Raw genomic sequence first — 16,040 nt, forward strand, 5'->3', positions numbered from 1 at the left:
TTTATATCACAATACCTACATTTAGAGCCGGTTATTCATTCAGCCTAATGAGAAACTGTAGAACGGACTCGGTTTATATCACAATACCTACATTTAGAGTCGGTTATTCATTCAGCCTAATGAGAAACTGTAGAACGGACTCGGTTTATATCACAATACCTACATTTAGAGCTGGTTATTCATTCAGCCTAATGAGAAACTGTAGAACAGACTCGGTTTATATCACAATACCTACATTTAGAGCCGGTTATTCATTCAGCCTAATGAGAAACTGTAGAACAGACTCGGTTTATATCACAATACCTACATTTAGAGCCGGTTATTCATTCAGCCTAATGAGAAACTGTAGAACGGACTCGGTTTATATCACAATACCTACATTTAGAGCCGGTTATTCATTCAGCCTAATGAGAAACTGTAGAACGGACTCGGTTTATATCACAATACCTACATTTAGAGTCGGTTATTCATTCAGTCTAATGAGAAACTGTAGAACAGACTCGGTTTATATCACAATACCTACATTTAGAGTCGGTTATTCATTCAGTCTAATGAGAAACTGTAGAACGGACTCGGTTTATATCACAATACCTACATTTAGAGTCAGTTATTCATTCAGTCTAATGATAAACCGTAGTACAGACTCAGTTTATATCATGATACCTATGTTTAGTCAGTTATTTTTTCAATACTGTCTTCATTTCTTGTCTTTTTTGAAATTCCTACTATTCTTAGCCATTTTTTCATGATATTTATGTACATTTTTGTGTGTATAAAACAAGTAACTCCATCTGATAGTGAAAGGACTAGCAGTTACTGTAATGCACAGTAGTAAATGTAATGCATGCTTCTGTATGAGTGGTTGAGGCTGTTTTTTACCATGCTGCTGGAGAAGATGTTGAGGGCTTGGGTCAGGACTCCATTGGCTTTAGTCAAGAGCAGTTTCCATATCTCTTTAGACAATGTGACATTGCTGGACACTGAACAGTTGAGCAGCTTCGCCAGGCCGTCAGCGGTCAGACCAGTCACCTGCATTAGACAATGTCCAAATCAGGGACTTTCAACAGACCGTTCTCATGGCAAAAACATCTCCAGGATGAAAAGAAATGAGTGTTAAATACTCTAAATTAGAAATGGAGAACATTTAGAATGTATTAAAGCCTTTACGACAAGGTGTTGCCATATGGCGACAACGGCTTCCTTTTACTTTTATGGGGTTTGGAGGTTAAAATTGAAAGAACATTATAGTCAGTTTCATGGATATTTAGCTGGATGTAACTTAAAAGTATCTACAAGGCATCTAAAGTGAACTATCCAAATGAAATTTTACCATAAATCATTATTAATTGGAACAAAACTGTATCTTCAAAATGGAAAAGTTGTAATAATGCGCTATAAACAGTGTAGAATGTGTTTACAATAGTCAGAATTGGATTCCTATAAGGTCTAGATAGTCTCTCTGGGGCCAGATGCGGCTCTTTTACTGCCCTGTTGCAGCTCCAGAGCAGAATTAGATTTAATGTAGAGCTGCTGATTCACCCTTTAACCCTGATGATCAGCACAGACAGCTGGTCACCATAGCAACATAGACAACAGTCTTGCCCAGCTAACAAAATGGCAAAGAGAGAGATTTAAGATGGACATTGATAATTTGGAGACAAATGGACTCAAAGTGAAATTGTCTCATTACACCTTAAATATTGGAGCTGTTATATTTAAGGTGGAACTGGAAAATTCAAACGAGAAGCTGGTGAATGAGAAGTGACAAAAAAATCGAACACAGAGACATTTTACAAGACATTGGTTCACTTTTCAGGAAAAGTTTCCTTTTGGAGATGTGAGAAAAGCAGCTGTAGCTGAGCTGAAGCTTAAAGCAGAGCAGAGTGAGTCTGAGTTTTCATTTATATTTTTAGTCTATACTAGTACATCAATACATAAAGAGATACATTTACAGCCAAGACAGTAAAATTGACATTTAATTTTGTGGCTCCCAAAGTGGTTTGATTTTTGCTGAAAGGACAAAATGGCTCTTCTTAACATTTGGGTTGCGACACCTGCTCTAGACCTATGAAACCGATCACTTTAAAGCTTTTAATGAAGAGTTTAACCCTGCTATGTTCCATATTCTACAGTTCAGTTCAGAGGATAAACATGTTTTTAGGACAGTTTGCACCACAAATGCAACATCTGCTGCAAAAATAGTACAAAAATCAACTTAAAATGACGGAGAAACTGGAAAATTCACAGCCTGTCTGTTTATCTGTTTCCAAACAGCCATTAAACTGTCGTTACTTTAAAATATGAGAAGCAAAAACCTCTTATTTTTGAAGTCTATAAGCACTGAAGATGTTACTCAACACTATCTAAAATGCACAGGAACCAGATGTTGCCAGTTACACACTAATAGGATGTAAAATTAGACGTATTTATCAGAACAAGGTCTTAACAAAGTGTTTATTGTGCATTTTTACAAACGAAACTGTAAATATTATGGCCTATTTGGCGTATTTGTGTAATTTGGACTTAATTCAGCAAAGAAGAAGATTAAAATAACCTGCCCCCCGATAATAATCTCTCCATAGGGGTTGCTGATGTGTTCCCAGCCATACGGCATCAAAATACAAAGCTTCCCCTAAAGATCTATGAATTATACAGTTTTCAAAGAGAAAAGTTATTTAAACATTTTGTAACTGTTCATGCAGTACAGAGTTAATCGGACGTCTCTGTATCGCTTTATTTCAGGGGTTTGTGTGACTCTTAATAAACAAGGTTGAAAATGAAATGTTTATTATTCTATCAGTCACCTGTGAGCAGGCGAGCTCCTCCACGCTGGTCTCACAGCTGATGTTCATCTGAACTAAATGTCCAGTACTGAGGACATAAAACACATTTAAACACTGTCTTTACATCATCATTATCATCTACACAGACAGGCTGATGTACAGTTACAGTACCTGTTAACTCCCGCACAGATAACAGATTCTGAAAAACACCACAGACGAGAAGATTAAGACTTTTAAAAGATACGAAACCTGAAAAAATCTAAATAAACAAATAACACAATGAATTCCAGCACACTGCAGAAAGTCTGATGCAGACGCTTACCATTGACTTGGATTGAAAGACACTGTGGATTGAAAAAAAAGAGAGTTTAGTTTTTCCTACGGCTTTAAAAAATCGGCCTCATTAATATTAAACCAAAATGCATGAAGAAAATTATTATTATACGATTATATGATGCTAACACTGATCAGGTCTCCCATGTTTAGTAGTGAGCTATAAAAGATGAAGATGTGTCCAGAATGACAATGTAGAGAGGTCAGTGATAAAGCTGCATAACACTGTCCACCAATAGCTGAGAGCACAACAACAAGACACATTTTGAAAATCTCTTTATTTGTGTAATTTGTGTTTATTTGCTGAGAAATTTTGAATTAATATTTGAATAAACAAAATGTATAGCATATTAACTAATAATGATTATATATATATATATATATATATATATATATATATCATATAAATAATAAATAGTGATTTTCTGGATGTTGGTGTGTTTGTTTAAACATCTCCAAGCCTCTCCTCGAGGAAGCCCAGCATTATATGTAGTTAAAAAGCAGCTCCTGGTTTGACCAATCAGTGCTCAGTAAATTGAGCTCATGATGTAATTGATGATATTAATATATGGCTGGTGAGAGTAAGTGCATGTATGGTTATATATGACTGGTGAGAGTAAGTGCATGTATGGTTATATATGACTGGTGAGTGTATGGTTATATATGACTGGTGAGAGTAAGTGCATGTATGGTTATATATGACTGGTGAGTGTATGTATGGTTATATATGACTGGTGAGTGTAAGTGCATGTATGGTTATATATGACTGGTGAGAGTAAGTGCATGTATGGTTATATATGACTGGTGAGTGTATGTATGGTTATATATGACTGGTGAGTGTATGTATGGTTATATATGACTGGTGAGTGTAAGTGCATGTATGGTTATATATGACTGGTGAGTGTAAGTGCATGTATGGTTATATATGACTGGTGAGTGTATGTATGGTTATATATGACTGGTGAGAGTAAGTGCATGTATGGTTATATATGACTGGTGAGTGTATGGTTATATATGACTGGTGAGAGTAAGTGCATGTATGGTTATATATGACTGGTGAGTGTATGTATGGTAATATATGACTGGTGAGTGTAAGTGCATGCATGGTTATATATGACTGGTGAGTGTAAGTGCATGTATGGTTATATATGACTGGTGAGAGTAAGTGCATGTATGGTTATATATGACTGGTGAGTGTATGTATGGTTATATATGAATGGTGAGTGTATGTATGGTTATATATGACTGGTGAGTGTAAGTCATGTATGGTTATATATGACTGGTGAGTGTAAGTGCATGTATGGTTATATATGACTGGTGAGAGTAAGTGCATGTATAGTTATATATGACTGGTGAGTGTATGTATGGTTATATATTACTGGTGAGTGTATGTATGGTTATATATTACTGGTGAGTGTATGTATGGTTATATATGACTGGTGAGTGTATGTATGGTTATATATGACTGGTGAGTGTATGTATGATTATATATGACTGGTGAGTGTATGTATGGTTATATATGACTGGTGAGTGTATGTATGGTTATATATTACTGGTGAGTGTATGTATGGTTATATATGACTGGTGAGTGTATGTATGGTTATATATTACTGGTGAGTGTATGTATGGTTATATATGACTGGTGAGTGTATGTATGGTTATATATGACTGGTGAGTGTATGTATGGTTATATATGACTGGTGAGTGTATGTATGGTTATATATTACTGGTGAGTGTATGTATGGTTATATATTACTGGTGAGTGCATGTATGGTTATATATGACTGGTGAGTGTATGTATGGTTATATATGACTGGTGAGTGTATGTATGGTTATATATGACTGGTGAGTGTATGTATGGTTATATATGACTGGTGAGTGTATGTATGGTTATATATTACTGGTGAGTGTATGTATGGTTATATATGACTGGTGAGTGTATGTATGGTTATATATGACTGGTGAGTGTATGTATGGTTATATATGACTGGTGAGTGTATGTATGGTTATACATGGTCAGTGTAAGTGTATTTATGTATGAATCACAGCAGAAAAGTTAATCAGCAGTAACATGAAGTCCATACATTCATATTATAATCATGAATAAACAGCTTACTGTTGCAGGCGGCAGCAGCAAACAATCTGCAAAAAGTAGAAAAACTAAATTATTTCACAGTGTCTTTATTCAGGATGTTCCTGTTCATCTGAACAATACATGGTTTATTAATCATGGTCATGAAATTGTTATATTAAATCTAACCAATCACAGCTCCATGTGGGTGCTTTATTGAATCAATGTGTGTATATGATCCAATCAGTCGTGTTTGTTAATTCATCTGATTATTGAAAATTGATTTATTATTATTATTATTAGTATTAGTATTAATATTAGTATTATTAGTATTATTATTATGAGGGGAGAAGTGCATACCTGCAGGTGCAGCCAAGCCCAGATTGTCGATGACGTCCTTTATGATCTGCTTCATCCCCATCGGAACCACAGCAGAGTACAACCTCTGCACTCTGAACACAATTTAATGGAGGAGTTTTATTCATTTTTATTGATGTAACATTGATCTGAGCATCGATTCTGACTGTGAGCTGAATGAGTGGAGCTAAACCGCTGTAGCTGAACGGGTGGAGCTAAACCACTGTAGCTGAATGGTGGAGCTAAACCACTGTAGCTGAACGGGTAGAGCTAAACCGCTGTAGCTGAACGGTGGAGCTAAACCGCTGTAGCTGAACGGGTGGAGCTAAACTGCTGTAGCTGAACGGGTGGAGCTAAACCGCTGTAGCTGAACGGTGGAGCTAAACCGCTGTAGCTGAATGGGTGGAGCGAAACCGCTGTAGCTGAATGGGTGGAGCTAAACCGCTGTAGCTGAACGGTGGAGCTAAACCGCTGTAGCTGAACGGTGGAGCTAAACCACTGTAGCTGAATGGTGGAGCTAAACCGCTGTAGCTGAATGGGTGGAGCTAAACCGCTGTAGCTGAACGGTGGAGCTAAACCGCTGTAGCTGAACGGTGGAGCTAAACCGCTGTAGCTGAACGGTGGAGCTAAACCGCTGTAGCTGAATGGTGGAGCTAAACCGCTGTAGCTGAACGGTGGAGCTAAACTGCTGTAGGCTTTAACTGTGAGACTTACATCTGCTGGATGGATGAGCACTCCAGTCGCCCCTGAAATAAACAAACACAACAGAAGATTCTCAGTAAATTACTGCCCAGACATTCACATATAATTCTTAATATACAGATATTAGGGCTACAACTATATTCTATAGAACATTATCTCAAACAACTGAATGTTCCACACGGATAGAATCAAGAATCAATAAATTCCTGTGTCCTGATGTTTTTAATTATTGAATTTATCAAACAATATTGAATTATAAACATGGACCTTCTGCACTGCAGTGCCTAATATGAGAATACAGGACTGAACAGTAATGAACAGACGTTATACTAAGTCAGATATCACTCAGACTACCAGATACCAGCTGTACTTACAGTCCACAGTTCACTGACCCTCACAGTTCTGGTCCTACAGATACACACTGCGGTCAGATCTGACCCACAGCCCCACCCTAACGAGCCTGCTGTTTACCTGTCCGACGAGGTTGGTGAGGTTAAAGAGCACTTCAGGCAGGTTCCTCTGCGCTGGTGCCGCCAATAAGTAGTCGAAGACGATGTCGATGACCTGCTTCTTCTCTGGAAGGTGAGGGAATTTCTCCACGATCAGCTCGGCTGTCTGTTTCGGAGTGAGGGCGTCTAAAGCGTCCAGCTGCATCAAACCAGACCAGAAAACAAAGAGTGCACAAGCATTTTCAACATTCATCAGTAACCCGACAGCAAGAAGAAATTCAATTCATTCATGACCACCGAATAAGTGACCATCAGGTCAGCGACACCAACAGTATGTAAGGTTTAACTTGTTTCTTTTACCTCAAGAATTTAGTTCCTGTTAAAAAAAACAACAAAGTTTTATATTTTGGTTTATTTAAAGACTTGAGCAGAGCAGAGGCCCTTTACATTAGGTAGGGATTTCATGAAGGACTTGGAAAAATGGTTTGGAATAACCATCTGGTAGTATCATTAGTAACACCATAGTCACTACCTGGAATACTACAGAAACCATCTATCAACACCATAGCAACCACCTGGAATACCATAGAAACCATCTAGCAACACTATAATAACCACTTGGAATACTATAAAAACCATCTAGCAACACCATAATAACCACCTGGAATACCACAGAAACCATCTAGCAATGCCATAATAATCACCTAAATACCATAGTAACCATCTACCAATGCCATAATAACAACCTGGAATACCATAGAAACCATCTAGCAGCGCCATAATAATCACCTGAATACCATAGAAACCATCTAATAACACCATAGTAACCACCAGGAATACCATAAAAAACATCTAGCAATGCCATAATAACAACCTGGAATACTATAGAAACCATCTAGCAATGCCATAATAATCACCTGAATACCATAGAAACCATCTAGCAGCGCCATAATAATCACCTGAATACCATAGAAACCATCTACCAATGCCATAATAACAACCTGGAATACTATAGAAACCATCTAGCAATGCCATAATAATCACCTGAATACCATAGAAACCATCTAGCAGCGCCATAATAATCACCTGAATACCATAGAAACCATCTACCAATGCCATAATAACAACCTGGAATACTATAGAAACCATCTAGCAATGCCATAATAATCACCTGAATACCACAGAAACCATCTAGCAATGCCATAATAATCACCTGAATACCACAGAAACCATCTAGCAATGCCATAATAATCACCTGAATACCACAGAAACCATCTACCAATGCCATAATAACAACCTGGAGTACTATAGAAACCATCTAGCAATGCCATAAGAACAACCTGGAATACCATAGAAACCATCTACCAATGCCATAATAACAACCTGGAATACTATAGAAACCATCTAGCAATGCCATAATAATCACCTGAATACCATAGAAACCATCTAGCAATGCCATAATAATCACCTGAATACCACAGAAACCATCTACCAATGCCATAAGAACAACCTGGAATACCATAGAAACCATCTACCAATGCCATAATAACAACCTAGAATACTATAGAAACCATCTACCAATGCCATAATAACAACCTGGAGTACTATAGAAACCATCTAGCAATGCCATAATAAAAACCTGGAATACCATAGAAACCATCTAGCAGCGCCATAATAACAACCTGGAATACTATAGAAACCATCTAGCAGCGCCATAATAATCACCTGAATACCACAGAAACCATCTAGCAATGCCATAATAACAACCTGGAGTACTATAGAAACCATCTAGCAATGCCATAATAAAAACCTAGAATACTATAGAAACCATCTAGCAATGCCATAATAATCACCTGAATACCATAGAAACCATCTACCAATGCCATAATAACAACCTGGAATACTATAGAAACCATCTAGCAATGCCATAATAATCACCTGAATACCACAGAAACCATCTACCAATGCCATAATAACAACCTGGAATACCATAGAAACCATCTAGCAGCGCCATAATAATCACCTGAATACCATAGAAACCATCTAATAACACCATAGTAACCACCAGGAATACCATAAAAAACATCTAGCAATGCCATAATAACAACCTGGAATACTATAGAAACCATCTAGCAATGCCATAATAATCACCTGAATACCATAGAAACCATCTAGCAGCGCCATAATAATCACCTGAATACCATAGAAACCATCTACCAATGCCATAATAACAACCTGGAATACTATAGAAACCATCTAGCAATGCCATAATAATCACCTGAATACCATAGAAACCATCTAGCAGCGCCATAATAATCACCTGAATACCATAGAAACCATCTACCAATGCCATAATAACAACCTGGAATACTATAGAAACCATCTAGCAATGCCATAATAATCACCTGAATACCACAGAAACCATCTAGCAATGCCATAATAATCACCTGAATACCACAGAAACCATCTAGCAATGCCATAATAATCACCTGAATACCACAGAAACCATCTACCAATGCCATAATAACAACCTGGAGTACTATAGAAACCATCTAGCAATGCCATAAGAACAACCTGGAATACCATAGAAACCATCTACCAATGCCATAATAACAACCTGGAATACTATAGAAACCATCTAGCAATGCCATAATAATCACCTGAATACCATAGAAACCATCTAGCAATGCCATAATAATCACCTGAATACCACAGAAACCATCTACCAATGCCATAAGAACAACCTGGAATACCATAGAAACCATCTACCAATGCCATAATAACAACCTAGAATACTATAGAAACCATCTACCAATGCCATAATAACAACCTGGAGTACTATAGAAACCATCTAGCAATGCCATAATAAAAACCTGGAATACCATAGAAACCATCTAGCAGCGCCATAATAACAACCTGGAATACTATAGAAACCATCTAGCAGCGCCATAATAATCACCTGAATACCACAGAAACCATCTAGCAATGCCATAATAACAACCTGGAGTACTATAGAAACCATCTAGCAATGCCATAATAAAAACCTAGAATACTATAGAAACCATCTAGCAATGCCATAATAATCACCTGAATACCATAGAAACCATCTACCAATGCCATAATAACAACCTGGAATACTATAGAAACCATCTAGCAATGCCATAATAACAACCTGGAATACTATATAAACCATCTAGCAGCACCATAATAATCACCTGAATACCATAGAAACCATCTAATAACACCATAGTAACCACCAGGAATACCATAAAAAAACATCTAGCAATGCCATAATAACAACCTGGAATACTATAGAAACCATCTAGCAATGCCATAATAATCACCTGAATACCATAGAAACCATCTAGCAGCGCCATAATAATCACCTGAATACCATAGAAACCATCTACCAATGCCATAATAACAACCTGGAATACTATAGAAACCATCTAGCAATGCCATAATAATCACCTGAATACCATAGAAACCATCTAGCAGCGCCATAATAATCACCTGAATACCATAGAAACCATCTACCAATGCCATAATAACAACCTGGAATACTATAGAAACCATCTAGCAATGCCATAATAATCACCTGAATACCACAGAAACCATCTAGCAATGCCATAATAATCACCTGAATACCACAGAAACCATCTACCAATGCCATAATAACAACCTGGAGTACTATAGAAACCATCTAGCAATGCCATAAGAACAACCTGGAATACCATAGAAACCATCTACCAATGCCATAATAACAACCTGGAGTACTATAGAAACCATCTAGCAATGCCATAATAAAAACCTGGAATACCATAGAAACCATCTAGCAGCGCCATAATAACAACCTGGAATACTATAGAAACCATCTAGCAGCGCCATAATAATCACCTGAATACCACAGAAACCATCTACCAATGCCATAATAACAACCTGGAGTACTATAGAAACCATCTAGCAATGCCATAATAAAAACCTAGAATACTATAGAAACCATCTACCAATGCCATAATAATCACCTGAATACCATAGAAACCATCTACCAATGCCATAATAACAACCTGGAATACTATAGAAACCATCTAGCAATGCCATAATAACAACCTGGAATACTATATAAACCATCTAGCAATGCCATAATAATCACCTGAATACCACAGAAACCATCTACCAATGCCATAATAACAACCTGGAGTACTATAGAAACCATCTAGCAATGCCATAAGAACAACCTGGAATACCATAGAAACCATCTACCAATGCCATAATAACAACCTGGAATACTATAGAAACCATCTAGCAATCCCATAATAATCACCTGAATACCATAGAAACCATCTAGCAATGCCATAATAATCACCTGAATACCACAGAAACCATCTACCAATGCCATAATAATCACCTGAATACCACAGAAACCATCTACCAATGCCATAAGAACAACCTGGAATACCATAGAAACCATCTACCAATGCCATAATAACAACCTGGAGTACTATAGAAACCATCTAGCAATGCCATAATAAAAACCTGGAATACCATAGAAACCATCTAGCAGCGCCATAATAACAACCTGGAATACTATAGAAACCATCTAGCAGCGCCATAATAATCACCTGAATACCACAGAAACCATCTACCAATGCCATAATAACAACCTGGAGTACTATAGAAACCATCTAGCAATGCCATAATAAAAACCTAGAATACTATAGAAACCATCTACCAATGCCATAATAATCACCTGAATACCATAGAAACCATCTACCAATGCCATAATAACAACCTGGAATACTATAGAAACCATCTAGCAATGCCATAATAACAACCTGGAATACTATATAAACCATCTAGCAATGCCATAATAATCACCTGAATACCACAGAAACCATCTAGCAATGCCATAATAACAACCTGGAATACTATAGAAACCATCTACCAATGCCATAATAACAACCTGGAATACCATAGAAACCATCTACCAATGCCATAATAACAACCTGGAATACTATATAAACCATCTAGCAGCGCCATAATAATCACCTGAATACCATAAAATCCATGCATTAGTTAAGAAAGTGGACACTGAATGGTTTATGAAATCAGATAAAACAGATTAAAGGTATGTAAAGGCTGTTTTTTCCCTCATGCTTCTTTTTGAATGACCACTGAAAACGAATGAACTTCAGTTTGTTTTCACTGAGAAACGCCTTCAACATAAACGGCAGTCCGTCGTTCCTTCTCTCCTCCGTTTTCTTGTGTCAGTATTTAGATCCGTTTCTCACAGGTTAACTTTAATCTTTAAGGCTTGTTTTATTTTCAGTGGTTTTAACTGCTTTCTGATGGTTAGTTGCAGTAAAAGCGACGGTGTGTCACCAGTCCTCATTAAAATAGAGCCGGAGCTGTGCAGCACAGCAGTGTTAGCCACTTATTCCTGACACACGGTAGAGCAGTGCAGGACTGCAGCTTTGGTATAGAGGTGTGTGTGTGTGTGTGTGTGTGTGTGTTTATAAGCATATATACACGTATATAAACTTCTTTATTTGTTCGTTATACTGCCTGTTTCTCGTTATTTTCATGTCTGGCTAGTCACTTGATTTGCTTGCCTCACGCTCGGTCTGTTAATAAGCAGTAAATAAAGCAGAGCTGAGGTGAGGTGAGGTGATGTACTCACAGCGTTAAAGTCTCTGTTGAGCAGGTACAGGTCCCACAGAGGGGCCTGGGCGGAGAATCCAGCCAGGTTCAGCCGGATCCACTCAGAGCTGCTGTTCATCATGCAGGCGTCTGCAGGGGGCGACACTGCGTCAGAGACACTGACAGGTTCTACTTCACTAACCAGACTATCCACTGTGTGCGGGAAAGGACCTTTTTATAGAGTCTCATTTACTTCAGGAAGGAAAAACAGCCCGTCCTGTCCTTCACTGTCCTTCCGAGTCTAAACTTAGCATGTCCAAAGTTTGACTTTTCATCGTAAAGTAATAACTCATGTCAACGATTCCTCTCATCGGGATTTTAACTTCAGTACTATCATTTCTTTTTGAATGTTATTACTAAATAAAACTACATATTATGCTGGAAAAGCCTTCTAATGGGAGTTGGTTCCAGTAGAGACCACCATTTTCCTGTAGAACACCTTTAGAACCCATTAGAAAACCATCAAATACATTTAGAATCAGCCAGTAGTCACCTGTTGAACCATTAGGATCCTTTACACTGTGATATCAACCCATTAAAAAGCCAAGCACATTGCAGAACCATCCGGGACCAACAGCTACACTTAATGGTTTCTATTTGAAAAATGAATGAATGTCCAAAAATGCATTTTTCAACTCCATTCATGGTGGAGGGAGACATGCAGGGCGCTGTGCGGCAAAATAGTCCCCAAAGAAAACTCATTATTCCAGATTTTCCACTGTTTTCCATCATCAACATTCCATATAAGCTCAGAAGACTCGTGTAGGTTCTCTGGTGGTTCTGGATGGTAAATAAAGTGTCTATATCTGTGTTGTAGTCATGGCAACGCCTGGTTCCTATCACCACCACTGTAAAGACGTCTGAACCGTTTCACACCAAACCCTCTGTTTACATCCCACACCCTGGATTATGGGGGATTTTTTTTTTTATTTATACTTCAGATTAAGTGCTGGAGAGAGTGTTGGGTGTGATGCTCACTCTACCGTCTAAACACCATGTATCAGAAACTGTGGAACTACCTGCTTTATCTAATCAACACTTCGTTATGAAACCAGGAGCTGCTGGAATTCAATAAATCCATATGATCTCGGAGGAGAAATCTGGAAGCACACTGTCTCACGGGGAATCAGTTACTTCTTCCATACTATTAAGTTCTTTAACAGTACTATCTTTAGGCCGAGGACGAGGACATAGTTTTAGTACTTGTCTCACATTGTGCTTCGCTGTATTTTGTTCTGATGGTACACTGCGCTTCACTCTCTTCATTTCCGTGTATTATTTTTCTGATATATAATGTTTTTACTGGTCACTGCTGAGAGAGAGGCGTTTAGGGGTCTATGACTTTTTCACGGCACTGTGTTTGGTTTTGCTCACGTGTTCAGCTCCGTGCGAACTTTAACACACCTGCTTTACATTGTCTCTCTCTCACACGCCACTCTGTCATAACAGTATAGCAAGTGGTCCGTCTTCATTCCTGCCGTGTCCTCTGACCCAGTTCAGCTCCCCATCAGGTGGACTAACCAGTCTGGTCACTCACACTGTGGTCACTCCACACCCTAAAGCCTGTTTATGGTCTTCTCTGAATGTCTTTCTGACTCTACACGCAACCGTCTGAGCTAAAGGGGCCTGGAGAACCTCACTGAAACCATCTGGACAACACCTCACTACCTGGGCTGAAGTACTTCACGTAGTACAGCTACATCTACCTTTAGCTCTGCATTTAGACCTTCACAGCAGTGGTGGGCTTTTTTCAGTCTTTGTCATAAGTTGAAGATGCTTGTTACCCTTTTCATTTGATGGGAATTTCATGATGAATGGACCAAAAGAAACATAAATATATATATATAGAAAGTAGCTTTTGGTATAGCTACACACACAGAACCTTTTGGGTCTACAGGCCAACATCTTTATACTTCACCTTAAATAGATTTTAACTAGAATTCAAAAATGAAATGTACAGTTTTTAATTAAATTTTAAATCCAACTAAAATCCTTTTATTTTTTGGTCATTTATGACACGTTCTATCCAATAGAGCCATTAATGTTTCCTTTTCATCCGGAATGTCCAGTAACGCTGACATTGTTTTCTTTTTTGGGGGGACTTTCCGCCTCTATCTCACCATGCTACTAGGCTGAGAGCGTGAAGGCTAGTGAAGGCGTAGAGCCGAAAACACAGATGAGTAAAAATCAGTATCTACCTTTAAAACCTTAGAATCTCAGGTTTATTACACACTAAGACTCGGCAACTACAGGGACCTCAGTGCAAACTGACTGAGCCCTGATCCTTTAACAGTTTAAACCTCTAACCATACCTAAATATCTCATAATAAAGAGTGAATGTTTTAATAGATTTCACATTTTCTTCGTTTGGCGGTGACCAGTTGTTACAGGTCTTCTCTCAAAGATTAACGCGTTCCATTTCACCCTGACATGAACTCGTTGGGAGATTTTGTCCCCATTTTCCTTCCTTGAGTTCAGTCACTCAGTCAATTTACAGCCTTGCACCTCACAGGACACACAAGAACTGAAAACAAAAGTAGTGATGAATATACGCAAAATCAGGCAGGATGGTGAAAACTGAAAGGTCGGTTAAAATTATCCAGTAAAAAATGGTCCCACTATATAGGTTGTGTATGTTCTGTATGTATATGCGACAGAACAGCAGGCGTCTCCTCATCTTACAATATAGCTTCAATAACATTAATTAAACTGTATTACTGTATTACCACTCCTTTAATACACAGTACCTACATAAGAACTACACAGGGACTGTCCACTTATTATAACTACCGGGACGTTTCTGTGTAGAAGACACTCGTGTAATTACATAGGACTTACTTCCTTAATCCATCTGATAATCTGACTTAAATCTGACTTAAATCGTCAGTAGTTACAGTGGTGCTGCACATGTTATGCATGTGGAACTACACAGTTGTTAGAGACACGATATAAAGTGGGACCAAAAATAAATAAATAAATAAATAAATAAATAAGAAAAATGCAACAACTCAAGCAACTCAATTTTTTAAAAATAAAGTAAGAAAACCAACTAAACAAACAAAATAAATAAATACATAAATAAATAAATAAAGTATTAATGCCGATTCCCACTCATTCTGTTACATCAGCTAACAGACACCTGTGTTAATGAGCATTATGCTTGGTGATGGAGGGAGAGGGAGGACCACCCATCCCACCCAGAGGAAGAGACAGAGGACAGTTATGATCTCTCAGGCTCCCACTTACAGTCGGCTGGGGCATCACCAAAGGCCACTGCTTAGACAGGTACACCGCTTACGCTATCTAGTCTAATCAGAATATTTCATGCAGCAGTGAAGAATCTTCCAAAAGGAGAACGTCGAGGCAGAAACGACTCGTATAAAACCTCAGCATGACTGTCGTCGGGAGCCGTAACTGAACGTGAAAGGGTTACGTTTGCTCAACGTTTGAATGCAGCTGGGTTACCTGTGATGACTTGTCTTTCCAGGAACGGTGTGATGAAATAGTAGAACACCAGGGAAGGTCCACTCTCCGACATCAGGAACATGTTGCTACTCATGTCCCCCACACTGAAAAAACATGAATCGATTAGAAAATTCATAAATTAAACACTTTACTTTATACTGACAGTGTGACAGTGGCGGA

At 38.2% G+C, this 16,040-nt stretch overlaps 1 protein-coding gene across 1 annotated transcript in view; it reads right to left on the bottom strand.

Annotated features, from left to right (window-relative positions):
• mslnb (mesothelin b) overlaps positions 1–16,040 on the bottom strand; it is a 137,272-nt gene that overhangs the window by 99,239 nt on the left and 21,993 nt on the right. The window contains exons 15-24 of the mRNA XM_037543174.1: positions 15,861–15,964; positions 12,376–12,485; positions 6,718–6,894; positions 6,259–6,290; positions 5,548–5,639; positions 5,233–5,258; positions 3,106–3,127; positions 2,955–2,982; positions 2,805–2,871; positions 880–1,029 (exon numbers count right to left, since the gene is read on the bottom strand). Of these exons, the coding sequence (XP_037399071.1) occupies positions 880–1,029; positions 2,805–2,871; positions 2,955–2,982; positions 3,106–3,127; positions 5,233–5,258; positions 5,548–5,639; positions 6,259–6,290; positions 6,718–6,894; positions 12,376–12,485; positions 15,861–15,964 (808 nt within the window). The remainder of the gene's footprint in view (positions 1–879; positions 1,030–2,804; positions 2,872–2,954; positions 2,983–3,105; positions 3,128–5,232; positions 5,259–5,547; positions 5,640–6,258; positions 6,291–6,717; positions 6,895–12,375; positions 12,486–15,860; positions 15,965–16,040) is intronic.

This window comes from Pygocentrus nattereri, chromosome 12 (assembly GCF_015220715.1).
Source record: "Pygocentrus nattereri isolate fPygNat1 chromosome 12, fPygNat1.pri, whole genome shotgun sequence".
NCBI classification, from domain to species: Eukaryota; Metazoa; Chordata; class Actinopteri; order Characiformes; family Serrasalmidae; genus Pygocentrus; species Pygocentrus nattereri.